At 58.8% G+C, this 14,283-nt stretch overlaps 1 protein-coding gene across 4 annotated transcripts in view; it reads right to left on the bottom strand.

Annotated features, from left to right (window-relative positions):
- Nucleotides 1-14,283, bottom strand: part of SCAP (SREBF chaperone) — a 40,206-nt gene that overhangs the window by 4,797 nt on the left and 21,126 nt on the right. For all 4 annotated transcript variants that reach the window (XM_056485945.1, XM_056485944.1, XM_056485947.1 and 1 more), the window contains 14 exons: nt 13,832-14,052; nt 12,936-13,041; nt 12,028-12,200; nt 11,122-11,248; nt 8,206-8,318; nt 7,531-7,625; nt 6,921-7,019; nt 5,787-6,011; nt 4,421-4,836; nt 3,317-3,490; nt 2,352-2,547; nt 1,492-1,607; nt 799-1,324; nt 409-494 (listed from right to left, as the gene is read on the bottom strand). In XM_056485945.1, coding sequence (XP_056341920.1) covers nt 409-494; nt 799-1,324; nt 1,492-1,607; nt 2,352-2,547; nt 3,317-3,490; nt 4,421-4,836; nt 5,787-6,011; nt 6,921-7,019; nt 7,531-7,625; nt 8,206-8,318; nt 11,122-11,248; nt 12,028-12,200; nt 12,936-13,041; nt 13,832-14,052 — 2,673 coding nt within the window. The remainder of the gene's footprint in view (nt 1-408; nt 495-798; nt 1,325-1,491; nt 1,608-2,351; nt 2,548-3,316; nt 3,491-4,420; nt 4,837-5,786; nt 6,012-6,920; nt 7,020-7,530; nt 7,626-8,205; nt 8,319-11,121; nt 11,249-12,027; nt 12,201-12,935; nt 13,042-13,831; nt 14,053-14,283) is intronic.

Below are 14,283 nucleotides of genomic sequence, written 5' to 3'. Positions count from 1 at the left end.
AAACCCTCTGGATATTCAGCTGCTGGCAAGAAGAAATGGCTGAGGAGCTGAGGGCTGAAAAACGTCTGCTGGAGCAGACCTGGAGCCAGGAGAGCTGGTGAGAGGTGGATACACAGAAGGATCACGCTGGATATGAGGCTGGACAGCAGGAAAAGGTGGTTGGGCACTGAATGAGCTCCCCTGGGAGCTCAGGAGGGTTTGGACAAAGCTCTCAGGCACAAGCTGGGGTTGTTGGGGTGTCTTGGGCAGGGCTGGGGGTTGGACTCCATGATCCCTGGGGGCCCCTTCCAGCTCAGGATATTCCATGACACTGATTCTAGGGATGAGACATCCCAGCTGAACCTCTGCTGCTGGGAGCTGCTGGGAGGTTGGGGCTGGGGATCCCCCAACTCTGGCACAAGTTGTTACCTGTTGTTGAGGAAGACGAGGGCGGTGATGCCGGATTGTCCTTCGTCATTGCTGCTGCGGAGGGTCCCCTCGATGGCATCCCACACCTGGGGGGGGAGGGCTCACTGTGGTGACACTGCCACAGGGGTCTGGGATCCTGAACAGCTCCCTGAGCTGTGCTGTGCTCCTGAGCTGAGTGAACAGGTCACAGCTGCCTGTGCTGTGCTCCCAGGCTGTGTGAGCTCCTGCCTCCCATCACTGCATCCCTGCTCCTCATCTCCACCTTCCCATTGCTGTGTCCCTGTTCCTCACCTCCACATTCCCACTGCTGTGTTCCTGTGCCTCACCTCCCTTTTACTGTGTCCCTGTCCTTTATCTTCACCCTGCCATTATTGTGTCCCTGTCCCTCACCTCCAGCTTCCCATTGCTCCTGCCAGCCACGATGAGGTTCCCCTGCAGCTCCAGGCTCCAGACAGAGCTCTCCAGGTCCCCTCCCCAGGAGGGCAGGGCTGAGGATTTGTCACACCCCTCGTCCCCCGGGCCGCTGCGCCCCTCGTCGGAGGGGGAGAACCCGGCGGGGCCGTGCGGGGCCGAGAGCCCCGGGAAGTTCATGTTCATGTTCATGTTGACATTCCTGCAGCCAGAGCTGCCGTGCTCCTCGTACACCTTCCCCACCAGGCTGCTGAAGTCGTAGCCCGAGTCCTTGTGGCGCCGGAGCCGCGGCTCCGACTCGGCCGCCCTGGCGCGCTCCGAGAAGTTGGTGTCGATGAGGGAGGTGAGGTCGGGCTGGTCACAGAACAGGGGGGGCTGGGGGGGCCCCAGCAGCCGTTTGAGCTGGTGGCTGCTCTCAAAGGAGTCCTCCAGGCCGTTCTTCCCATCCGGGCTGGGATCCCAGCCCTCCTGGTAGTCGAAGATGCCGCTGCTGTCCCTGCGCAGCCTGGAGGGAGGGACAGAGCTCAGCCCCCTCTGCTGCAGGCTGCAGCTGTGGGCTGTGTGGGCTTTGGGCTGTGGGGACTGTGGGGGGGGCTGTGGGGGCGGGCTGTGAGGACTGTGGGCTGGGGGCTGGGGGCTGTGGGGGCGGGGGGCTGTGGGCTGGGGGCGTACCTGGGTTTGGGGATGACAGTGAGGCAGTCGCCCGTCTGCGCGTCCCACACGCGGATCTGCCCCACCAGGCAGCAGCTCACCAGCAGCATCCCGTCACTGGCCAGGCACTCGATGTCCTGCAGGAAGGAAAGACAAGCACAGCTCAGTGTGGCACCACCCTGGATCCTGCCCACAGCCTGCTGGGGCTGAGGAACTGCAGAGATGATGTTTTATGTGAAAACTGGCTGATTCAGGAGCTGAGCGAGGGTGAGGACATGGACACCCCTGGCAGTGTCCAAGGCCAGGTTGGACATTGGGGCTTGGAGCAGCCTGGGACAGTGGAAGGTGTCCCAGGGGTGGCACTGGGTGAGTTTCAAGGTCCCTTTCATCCCAAACCACTCTGTGATTCTGGGATTCCAGGATCTCTGCCCAGAGACCTCAGTGTGCGCTGGACTGCTGCAAATCCAACAGAATCTGTCTGTCTTGCTTTCCCTAAAAAATTCTGTCCCAGTCTGAAGGCAGGATTGTGAGCAGAGATACCACTTTTCTGGGAGATACAGCACAGCATTTTAAACTCATCTGCCTGAATGCCCAAGAGCTTTGTTTCATCTCAGAACGGGAAGAATCCCAGATCTGATCCCCACCTTGTGACCCCACCTGATCACCCCTGATCACCAGCTCGGTGCCCAGAGCACCAAGTGCCACATCCAGCTGTGCCCTGCCCCTCAGGAATGTGGAGGTATCCCAGCAAAGCAGGGAATGCCAGAGGTGGCGATGGTGGGAACTGTAAAAATCAAGTCCTGGCAGGAGCTGAGAAGGTGCTGCAGGAGTTTCACGCTCCAATGCCCTTCCAGGGTGTCCTGTTTGGAAGCTGCACGTACCATGAGGTGCCCCCTGAGCACCAGGGGCACGATCTCGGTCTCGGGGGGCGAGTAGCCGTAGTCGTCGCAGGGCAGGTCCCCGCGGCGCCGCCGGCCCGGCCCGTTCTGCCCGTAGTTCTTGGGGCACAGCACCCGGTACAGGCAGAACAGCAGCAGCACCAGCAGCATGCCTGATGCCAGCCCCAGAGCAGCCACCCTGCAGGGGACACCACAGACACAGCAAGGTAAGAAAACAAATTCCAGTTTCCTGTGCCAGGATTACTCATGTGCTGGTGTGAATTTCTCAGCTGAGAAAGCTTTTCAACAAATTACAGAGGTTTGTTGGAAATTAAGGGGGGTTTTAATGGGAAAATGACAATTTCAACAGGATGTTGAGGCTTTTCAGTAAGGAGAGTAACGAGCAACTAAGATTTTAAGTAAACACCAGCTGGGGACTGGGATAACACAGTGTGTTCAGCACATGCAGATTCAGGCAGGGGGAGGAAAGCTCCTTGCACCAGAGTTTGATCTAACCCCCACTAAATCATTATCAAATGATATCCAGGTGGTGGCTGCCCCTGGATCCCTGGCAGTGTCCAAGGCCAGGCTGGACAGGGTTTGGAGCACCCTGGGATAGTGGAAGGTGTCCCTGCCCTTGGCACAGAACAGGACTGGATTAGTTTTAAGGCCCCTTCCAGCCCAAACCATTGTGGGGTTCTATGAAATCACAACATTTAAACCCCCAAATGGACCTTGTGTCCTCATCACCAGTGCTCAGCCCTGTATTGCAGCAGGAGCACTGAGTTAATGCACAGCCCACTCCTGCCCTCAGCTGATGGAAACCGCCAGGAGAGACAATTCCATTTGGCACTGGAGCACCCTGAGCTTTGGCACTGGAGCTACAGGAGCTCTCTGGCTGTCCCAGCAGGAGGAGGGGTGTGGAGCAGCCCTGGGGCAGGGCAGGGCAGGGCAGGACAGGAGGTTACTTGTAGAGGGTGACGTCCTGGTGGCCGCGGTGCGCGCCGTGCTCCGGGCCCGGCTCCCTGCTGCCCGCCAGGAAGGGCTGGTAGCGAGAGGCCTCCTGCGGGTGCCGCAGCTCCAGGGCCTCCTGAGGGGGCAGGTACAGCGTCACAGGGATGGCTGGCAGGATGCTGATGTACCTGGGGGGACAGGGACAACAGCTCAGGGCTCAGGCAGGGCACAGGCGCAGGTCTCGGCTGCTCTCAGGGAGTAACTTCAGCTGCTCTTGTAAATATTCTCCTCTAAGTTACTCCCCGGGTTTGAATCCTTCAAAGAGCCAGCAGAGGAATGAAGTCCTGATGACATCAAGTGGATCCCATGAATTTAAGTAAGGATCTTGTTTCCTGTGTGCTGCAGGCTGGGAAGTCTCACCAAGAGGCTTCTTCAGCTCAGATGTCTCTTCCTCACATGTACTATTTCCATCACTTACAGATGATTGTATCAGACAGTTGTGGAATGACTGAGGTTGGAAAAGCCCTCTTACCATCAAGTCTGACTGATCCCCCTTGCACTAACCCATGTCCCCAAACCCCATGTCCACAGGCTTTTAAATCCCTCCAGGGATGGGGACTCCACCCCTGCCCTGGGCAGCTGTGCCAGGGCTGGACAGCCCTTCTGGGGAAGGAATTTTCCCAATATCCCACCTGAACCTTCCCTGACCCAGCCCGAGGTCATTCCCTTTCCTCCTGTCCCTGTTCCCTGAAGCAGAGCCTAACCCCCCTGGCTGTCCCCTCCCGTCAGGAAATTGTGCAGTGCCAGAGGGTCCCCCTTTCTTGTTTTGCAAAATCTAAAACTTCACTCCCAGGATCAAGGAAGACGTGAGACACCAAGCACATAAACCCAGGAGCACAGAGAGAAACAGCCCTGATTCCCAGAGGAACAGCCCTGCAGGGTTTGTGACTCTGCCCACCCCAGGGGACCTGCTCAGCAGCTCCTCCCAAACACACCTGGAATGAGCCAATGGAACCAGGTTCTGTGAGTCAGGAGCACAAAGGACAGAAGGAAGACAAACCCTTGGGGTCAGCTGCCCCGACCCCAGTGCCCGTGGCACTCCATGCCAGCCCACTTGCCTCTTGGCCAGGGTGATGTTGTAGTAGCTGAAGAGGGCTGGCCAGTGCCTGAAGGACAGCTTCCTCCAGATCTCCTCGTCCTCTGCTCCCCAGGTGACCTCTGCCTCGGCCCCCAGCTCCAGCTGCCCGTTGCCCCTGCCCTCGGCTCCCGGGGCCCAGCTGTGCTGGTTGTGCTCCAGCCCCGGTTTCTGCTCGCGCGGCTGCGTGTGGTTCTCCGACAGCTGCACCGGCTCCGACGGGAACACCGACAGGTCCATCTTGGGGTCCCCGGCAGGCAGCACCCCCCCAGGGACGGGCATGGCAGGCAGGCCTGCGTCCCCCAGGGGACTCTGCTCGGTGACCTGCGACGTGAGGTAGGTGCGGAGCCCGGCAGGGTCCGTGTAAACCAGGATTCCGATCCAGATCACCGTCCCGGCCTGTGCAGGGCGAGCAGAGACACAGTGCCTTCAGTGCCACCTCCCTGTCCCTGTCCCTGCCTGTGCAGGGCGAGCAGAGACACAGTGCCTTCAGTGCCACCTCCCTGTCCCCTTCAGTGCCACCACCCTGTCCCTGTCCCTGCCTGTGCAGGGTGAGCAGACTCAGATCCCTTCAGTGCCACCACCCTGTCCCGGCTGGGGTGGGTGCCCAGCAGGTTGCCATCCCAGCTGGGTTAGTTGCCCAGCAGGTTGCCCAGCAGTTGCCATCCCAGCTGGGGTTGTTTCCCAGCAGGTTTCCCAGCAGTTGCCATCCCAGCTGGTTTAGTTGCCCAGCAGGGTACCCAGCATGTTTCCCAGCAGGGTGCCCAGCAGCTGCCACCCCAGCTGGGTCGGTTGCCCAGCAGTTGCCATCCCAGCAGTTGCCATCCCAGCCGGGTTGGTTTCCCAGCATGTTTCCCAGCATGTTTCCCAGCAGGTTTCCAGCAGTTGCCATCCCAGCCAGGTCAGTTTCCCAGCATGTTTCCCAGCAGTTTCCCAGCAGTTGCCATCCCAGCTGGTTTAGTTGCCCAGCAGGGTACCCAGCATGTTTCCCAGCAGTTTCCCAGCAGGGTGCCCAGCAGCTGCCATCCCAGCCAGGTCAGTTGCCCAGCAGGGTGCCCAGCAGTTGCCATCCCAGCCAGGTCAGTTGCCCAGCAGGTTTCCCAGCAGGGTGCCCAGCAGCTGCCACCCCAGCCGCGTTGGTTGCCCAGCATGTTTCCCAGCAGTTGCCACCCCAGCTGGTTTAGTTGCCCAGCATGTTTCCCAGCAGTTGCCACCCCAGCTGGTTTAGTTGCCCAGCAGGGTACCCAGCATGTTTCCCAGCATGTTTCCCAGCAGTTGCCACTCCAGCTGGTTTAGTTGCCCAGCATGTTTCCCAGCAGTTTCCCAGCAGTTTCCCAGCAGCCCCGTACCATGATGAGGCGCTGCGCCAGGCGCGTGCGGGCGAAGAAGTAGATGACGCGCAGGCGCTTGGGCAGGCGCAGGTTGCGCAGCGAGGACGGCTGCAGGGTGATGGTGTGCGGCTGCAGCGGCGCGCTCAGCGGCGCGGGGCGCTGCGCCGGCGGCCGGGCCCGGCACGGCGCCTTGCCTGCGGCCAGGCACGACTCGGGGGGCAGCCGCTTGTTCAGGTCAGCCAGCTGCAATCGACACGAGAGGGCAGGGTGAGAGGAGGGAGGGGTCCCTGCTGAGGGGTCGTGGGGTGACTGTGTCTCCACCCAGCCCATCCACCCCAAACAGCACATTTATACACTCAGGGAATCGCGGACTGCTTGGGATGGAAGGGACCTTAAAGCCCATCCCATTCCACCCCTGCCACGGCAGGGACACCTCCCACTGTCCCAGGCTGCTCCATGCCCTGTCCAGCCTGGCCTTGGACACTTCCAGGGATCCAGGGGCAGCCACAGCTTCTCTGGGCACCCCACCCTCACCCTTAGAAGAAAAATTTTTCCTAATATCCAATGTAAATCTTCTCTCTGTCAGTTTGAAGACATTCCCCCTTAACCAAAGTCTCTCTCCATCTTTCTTGTGGGCTCCCTTCAGGTCCTGGAAGGCCACAAGTAGGTCTCTAAGCTTTCCTTCTCCAGCTGGATAATCCTCATTCTCCCAACCTTTCCTCACAGCAGAGCTGCTCCATCCCTTTAATCAACTTGATGCCTTCTCTGGATTTTCTCCCACAGCTCCACATCCTTCCTAAGAGTCTTTTCCCTCTTTTCCCTTGTTCTGTTCCCAATCCCTGTGTGTGTAACCAAGCAAGTATGGAACCAGAACTTTTAACAGCTCAGGAGAAGAAACAGCCTCAAGTTCACCAGGGAAAGTTTAGGTTAAATATTAGGAAAAATTTCTTCTGGAATGGGCTGTCCAGCCGTGGCACAGCTGCCCAGAACAGGGGTGGGGTCCCCATGGTGGATGTGGCACGTGGGGACACGGTCAGTGGTGAGGGGAATGGGCGGGTTCCATGATCCTAAAGGCCCTCCCCAGCTCAGGGAATGAATGGTTCTGGTTTTTCTCTCTGGGGAGGGGGCCGTGCTCCCTCCCTCCCTGCCCACCTCCATGCGGCGGATGTCGATGGACAGCACCGTGGTGAAGAAGAACATCTGCAGGAAGAAGTCAGACACCAGCCCCACCACGGCGAAGAGGCAGAACTCCTGTGATGGGACACGGGGATCAGCTCAGTCCCATTTCACCCTACAACTCAGCAGTGTTTTACTGACAAACCCCCTGACCCATCCCTTGTACTGGCTGAGAGTTCAGGGCTGGATGAGTCCACGTGAGAATCCAAGAGTATTTACTCTAATTCACATTCTTTGTTCTTTTTGGCCACAATCCATCAAAACCCTGGGACTCTACTCCCAGGGAACAAGGCACAGGATGAGAGGAAAAGGCCTCAGGTTGTGCCAGGGGAGATCCAGATTAGAAATTTGGGAAGATTTTTTTCCCAAAAGGGGCTATTAGTTATTGGAACTGCCCAGGGCAGGAGTGGAGTCCCTGTGCCTAGAGGGATTTAACAGCTGTGTGGCATTTGGGTTAGTGGTGGCCTTGCAGTGCTGGGGAACTGCTGGACTTTGTCTCCAAGGCTCTTTCAACCCTGAGTCTGTGATCCTGCTGCCCTTGGCTCCCTGCAGTGCCCAGGCTCCGTCCTGCCAGCCCAGAGCTCACCTGGATGGCAGGGACCAGGGTGAAGTATCCAATGAGGATGATCCCGAGCTCTGTTGCCATGTTCTTCATGATGGACCAGCTCTCATTGCTCAGGCCTGGGAAAGGGCAAGGACAGCTCAGGGGAGCCTCTTCAGTGTGCCAGACATGAGCACAGCAAAGGGAGCTGCATTTCCCCTCTAAAATCTACAGGCAACAGGCCAAAAACTCCCAAGTGCAAAGGCCAGCTGAAGTTCTGAGTCCTGATTCCCATCTAGGATCCAAACCACTTGTATTTTTAAACCTAAAGTCTAGCATCTCTAGAATCTCTTCTCCCTGATGTTTGGAAGATTGCAAATCCCATTTGTCCATGGTGTAAGCACACTCAAATCCATCCACAGCACAGAGCATTTATAGAATGGAAAAGAGATTTCTGTCACACATTCAGGGGAATTTTGTAGGACCTGTGTCCTGCACTTGATATGCATGACCTGCTCAGTATCCACACCAGGAGATCCAGCTCTTCTCTACTAATATTTTTAAATATTTCTTTAGCCTGTTTCAGTCAACAACCCCCAAGAACAACAGACACAAAGCACAGCTCACCTTGCTCCCTTCCCAGACCTGAGTGAGAGCACTCCCCCCTCCCAGCCCTGGCTTTCCCCCGTTTCCCTGCAGGCTCCCAGAGCAGGATCCTACCCTGGGCGATGCGCAGCTTCACCTCCAGGTCCACGGGCGTGGACACCACGGACTTGGTGAGCACCAGCACGTTCTCCAGGCCAATCACCACCACCAGGTATGGGAAGATCTCCCTGGAGGAAACAGAGGAGAACTGAGGCTGAGATCCATGGGGAAAAGGAAGGGGAAGAGGCAAGTCTGGAGCAAACAGCCCTGGGAGCTGAGGTGGGGAGACACAACCAATCCCTTCCCTCAGGGTCACACTGTGCAAGGAAAAGGTTTGTGTTTCCTCTGCCTGGGGCAGAAATCACCATTTTTGCAAAGCTGCAGGAATTTCTGGGAAATGCCCATGGGAGCACCACTCCATTAATCTTGGTGCTTCCCAGGATGGGGACAGAGCCCTCTGCTCTCCAGCATGGGGTACAACAACAGGGATGGACCTGGAGCGGCCTGTGAGGGACTGGGGTGGGGAATCACTCATCAGGGAGGGGCAGGGAGTGTGTCCCACCCCTTTCAGGATCATCCCATCCCACTCCTGCCATGGCAGGGACACCTTCCACTGTCCAGCTGTTCCAAGCCCTGTCCAGCCTGGCCTTGGGCACTGCCAGGGATCCAGGGGCAGCCACAGCTGCTCTGGGAAATCCATTCCAGTCCCTCACCACCCTCACAGGGAAGGATTTCTTCTGTCTATCTCACCTAAACTTCCCCTCTTTCAGTTTGAACACTGCTCCTTGTCCTATCACTGCAGTTCCTGATGAAGAATCCCTCTCCAGCTTCCCTGCAGGCTCCCTCAGACACTGGAAGGGGGAAATGTCAGTGAATGTCCACAGTGAGTGAAAAAACTATCAACACAGATAAGCCTCTCCTGGGCAGCTTCTTGTTCATGCCCAAGGATCCAAAACTCAGAAAGAGCAACTCAGGCCTGCCTTCAATTAAAGCATTTTCAGCCCATCAGCTGTGAGTCCTCCAGGCAGCACCAGCACAGGACAGGGATAGGAGACAAGCTCCTTGGGGATGGGAATCTCTGAGCAGGCAGAATGGAGCTACTGCAGGAGGGGGCTGAGGGAGAGCCTGCTCAGCTCCAGGAATAACATGTTATCCCAGCAATTCCTCCTTCAGGCAAACAGAGCCAGCTGCTCAGCAGCAAGGATCTCCAGGAGGAGTGCCCAGCAGAGGAGCACATGCCCTGCACCCCTGGGGAGCACCTGATGGAGACCCTGGAGAAGAGGAACACATCCCCTGCACCCCTGGGGAGATGGAGACACTGGAGAAGAGGAACACATGCCCTGCATCCCTGGAGAGCAGCTGATGGAGATCCTGGCCAGCAGAGGAACACAAGCCCTGCATTCCTGGGGAGCTGGAGATGCTGGCCAGCAGTGTGTGCAGTATCCCTTGTTCCCAGCAACCTGAACTCTCTGATTCCCTGGCAGTCCCTGCAGCCCCAGGCAGTCCCTGCAGTCCCTGCAGCCCCAGGCAGTCCCTGCAGCCCCAGGCAGTCCCTGCAGCCCCAGGCAGTCCCTGGCAGTCCCTGCAGCCCCTGGCAGTCCCTGCAGCCCCTGGCAGCCCCTGCAGCCCCAGGCAGTCCCTGGCAGTCCCTGCAGCCCCAGGCAGCCCCTGCAGCCCCAGGCAGTCCCTGGCAGTCCCTGGCAGCCCCTGCAGCCCCAGGCAGTCCCTGGCAGTCCCTGGCAGTCCCTGCAGCCCCAGGCAGCCCCTGCAGCCCCAGGCAGTCCCTGGCAGTCCCTGCAGCCCCAGGCAGTCCCTGGCAGTCCCTGGCAGTCCCTGCAGCCCCTGGCAGTCCCTGCAGCCCCAGGCAGCCCCAGGCAGTCCCTGCAGCCCCAGGCAGTCCCTGGCAGCCCCTGCAGCCCCAGGCAGTCCCTGGCAGTCCCTGCAGCCCCAGGCAGCCCCTGCAGCCCCAGGCAGTCCCTGGCAGCCCCTGGCAGTCCCTGCAGCCCCAGGCAGCCCCAGGCAGTCCCAGGCAGCCCCTGCAGCCCCAGGCAGTCCCTGGCAGCCCCTGGCAGTCCCTGCAGCCCCAGGCAGCCCCAGGCAGTCCCAGGCAGCCCCTGGCAGTCCCTGGCAGCCCCTGGCAGTCCCTGCAGCCCCAGGCAGCCCCAGGCAGTCCCAGGCAGTCCCTGCAGTCCCTGGCAGCCCCAGGCAGTCCCTGCAGCCCCTGGCAGTCCCTGCAGCCCCAGGCAGTCCCTGGCAGCCCCTGGCAGTCCCTGCAGCCCCAGGCAGCCCCAGGCAGTCCCAGGCAGTCCCTGCAGTCCCAGGCAGTCCCTGCAGCCCCTGGCAGTCCCTGCAGCCCCAGGCAGTCCCTGGCAGCCCCTGGCAGTCCCTGCAGCCCCAGGCAGTCCCTGGCAGCCCCAGGCAGTCCCTGCAGCCCCTGCAGCCCCTGGCAGTCCCTGCAGTCCCTGCAGCCCCAGGCAGTCCCTGGCAGCCCCAGGCAGTCCCTGCAGTCCCTGCAGCCCCTGGCAGTCCCTGGCAGTCCCTGCAGCCCCTGGCAGTCCCTGGCAGCCCCAGGCAGCCCCTGCAGCCCCAGGCAGTCCCTGCAGCCCCTGGCAGCCCCTGGCAGTCCCTCGCAGCCCCAGGCAGCCCCAGGCAGTCCCTGCAGTCCCTGCAGCCCCTGGCAGTCCCTGGCAGCCCCAGGCAGCCCCAGGCAGCCCCAGGCAGCCCCTGGCAGTCCCTGGCAGTCCCTGGCAGTCCCTGCAGTCCCTGGCAGCCCCAGGCAGTCCCTGCAGTCCCTGCAGCCCCTGGCAGTCCCTGGCAGCCCCAGGCAGCCCCAGGCAGCCCCAGGCAGCCCCTGGCAGTCCCTGGCAGTCCCTGCAGCCCCTGGCAGTCCCTGGCAGCCCCAGGCAGTCCCTGCAGTCCCTGCAGCCCCTGGCAGTCCCTGGCAGCCCCTGGCAGCCCCTGCAGCCCCTGCAGCCCCAGGCTGGCACGTACCCGCCGTTGAGCGTGGGTGTGAGGCCGAAGAGGGTGCAGAGCCCCACGGACATCAGCAGGGAGCTGAGCACCGTCACCACCGCCGCCAGCGCCAGGCCCCACTTGGACTTCACCATGTCAATCTTGCCTGGAAAACAGAGCCCAGCCCGTGTCAGCAGCACAGCAAACACAGTTCACACAAGGGGGACAGGACACTCAGCCTGACCTGCTCCAGGAGGTCACCACACATCCCCCAGGATGGACACTCATCCTGACCTGCTCCAGGAGGTCACCACACATCCCCCAGCCCAGGAGGGGAGGTACTGCAGTGCTCCTGTCTGAAATGCAGCTCCCAGAGCCACCCAGGACAAGGCTGGTTCACAGCTCACACCAGTCCCAGCACTGCACTGGGGTTGGGGAAAACCAAACTGAAATGCGAGCAGAGAGGTCTGAACCCACCAGCTCAGAACATGTGTCTGTCTGTCTGATAATGGATGAAACAAAGTGGGAAAAAAGACATTCCTGTGGCATCTAAAGGTGCCTAAGTCAGAAAACACCTTGGAAGGTATCAAAGAATCATGGAATAGTTTAGGTTGGAAGAGACTTCAAGATCATCCCATTCCACCACCTGTCATGGAAGGGGACACCTTCCACTATCCCAGGCCTTGGACACCTCCAGGGATGGGAAACAGCTCCAGTGGGGAGGTGAATCACAAGGAATAACAGCACCCTGGCTAAGAGGGACAAATTAGCAGGAAGCAGGTAACCAATTACTAATTCTCTCCATGACAACTCAGGGCAGAACTCCACCAGCAGCTCTCCTGCTGGAACAGGTGGGAAGTGCAGTGGTGTTGTGGAAGCAGGGAACAGAACTCTGACTTGAGGCAGGAGCTGCAGCCCTGAGCCCCAGCAGTGCCCCAGACGTACGTGTGGAGAAGTAGATGTAGGCGAAGAGGATGATGTAGGTGGTGACGAGCGGGATCAGCTCGGCGATGCCGATCTCCTCCTTGAAGTGCACGTGCACCACGTGCTCCTCCCGCAGGCTGCAGTTGGGGCTGGGGTGCAGCAGCTTCAGGCGGGAGCGCAGGCTGCTCAGGAACCTGGGGAACAGCAGCACGAAGCTCCATGGCTTCACATGGACCAGCAGAGCTCGGGTCTCTCCAGGCCTTGCCCACAAACCTGCTCCTTGCTGGCCCCAACCACCCAGACCTGGATTTCTACAAAGGTCTGCTGGGCAGACTCACCAAACTTCGTTTAAAGCAAAGGCTGGTTAACCACAATCTGGGTCTGCAGAGCAGAACATGCCATGGCTTCAAACACTCCCAGGATGTTCCCAGAATTACAGAATTCTGTGTAAAAATGGCTGATGGAAGGTGCCACACAATGGCTCTCACAGCTCAGTGCTCTGAAGAGCAGATTTCAGCTCCTGGGCTGCCAATTCCATCCCAGGCATCCCTTGGGGAGCTCTGTGCAGCTCAGAGTCCTCAGATCCACTCACTCCATGCCAGTTTGGCCAACACTGCCAGAGTGTTTTCACCAATTGCAGCAGTGCTTACTGGAAAGCAAACCAGACTGTGTACAAGGAGCTGGGTCAAACCAGAGCCACTGGGCCATGGATGCCCCAGGAAGTGCCCCTGGCAGCTCTGGATGCTACAGACACTGTTTGTGAAGAGGAGCTGAGAACTGAGAGTATTTCATTTCCATAAAACACAGCAAGTTTTCTGCCCAGAAAAGCACCTTCAGAGGTGCAAGATACACTAAACCACAAGAAGTGGGGGGTAAAGAAAGCCAGCCTGAGGGTGGGGAAGGCAGCAGCTGTGGCCAGAGCCCCTCACCTGGAGTCGTAGCGCTGCAGCCCCAGGGTGACGGTGTAGGACACCACGCGCCGCCGGTTGTACAGGTTGACACCGCTGTACCTGCCAGGCAGCCCGAACAGCAGGTCTGCAGAGACAGGGGGACATCAGGGGGACATCAGGGACACCACACACACACAGCAGGGGGACAGAGGTGTCCCTTGTCAGCAGCAGCAGTGGGAATGGCTGCTCTCATCCCGTGGGACATCCTGCACTTCCTGGTGCTCTGAGACCCCAGATGGGTTCACACCCACAGCTCCAACCACAGCCAGCTCACACTCTGCATATCACAAATAACCTTTAAAACCCCTTTTCAGACATGTAACAGAGTACAGCATACACTTCCAGGACTCTGCAGTTCCTGTAAAACCAAAGGATTCAGCCTGCATTTAAACCAGCATTTCCTTTGGCTGTGGAACCACTAACAATCCCACACATGCTCAGAGGGTTTCTTTATAATCAAGAGATAAAAATGCTTTTGTGATATCCATTGTCAGCTGGGGCTGTGTGCAAGGAACTCGAACACACAAGGGAGCAGGATGAATGTTGATTTATGTGTGACAATGAGGCAGCCTTTGAGTGTGACAGGGGAAAGTCTGCCTGGAGCATGTGTAGAGTGAGAGGAACAAAACCCTGCTATTTTTACCTGCAGAAAGAAGCCTGACTGAGTGATTTGTTCACTTCTCACAAATACAGATCAGAGCTCCAATACACATACAGAATGAGAAACAACAAAGACTGGCAGCTTCAGCTGCTGTGAAAGACAAAATAGTGCCCGAATTGGCACTATCAGCAATGCATGTGTTGGAATCAGTGAGGATGGAATAACAATGAAGCTGCAGGCAGCTCCCAGCTGCCCTGGCTCTCCAGCCCCTCACCTTTGAGAGTGGCTGACGTCTGCAAGGTCTTTGGCTCATGCTGGTGGATGGTTTTGATGATATCTGGGTCGGCATTGAAGCGCTCGCGGTCGTTCTGCCAGAAGTTCCCTGGGGACAGCAGCAGGCAGCCGTGCTCTGGGAGCAGATTCCTCAGCTTCCTGAGGCCAGGCAGCAGGTCTGTGACCTGCAGGCAGACCTCCTCCAGGCTCCTGACCCCGGAGCTGAAAGGCAAACACAGGGCTGAGGGACCCAAGCTTTGGGAGAGGAGTGTCCCAGGGACCTGCATCTGCTTCTTCCTCCTCACACTGCTCCTCCTCCTCACACTGCTCTTCCTCCTCACACTGCTCCTCCTCCTCACACTGCTCCTATTCCTCACACTGCTCCTCCTCCTCACACTGCTCTTCCTCCTCACACTGCTCTTCCTCCTCACACTGCTCCTATTCCTCACACTG

This window comes from Oenanthe melanoleuca, chromosome 2 (assembly GCF_029582105.1).
Source record: "Oenanthe melanoleuca isolate GR-GAL-2019-014 chromosome 2, OMel1.0, whole genome shotgun sequence".
Lineage (NCBI taxonomy): Eukaryota > Metazoa > Chordata > Aves > Passeriformes > Muscicapidae > Oenanthe > Oenanthe melanoleuca.
The sequence above is the reverse complement of the archived record's forward strand: the minus strand, read 5'-3'. Positions and strand labels throughout refer to the sequence as shown.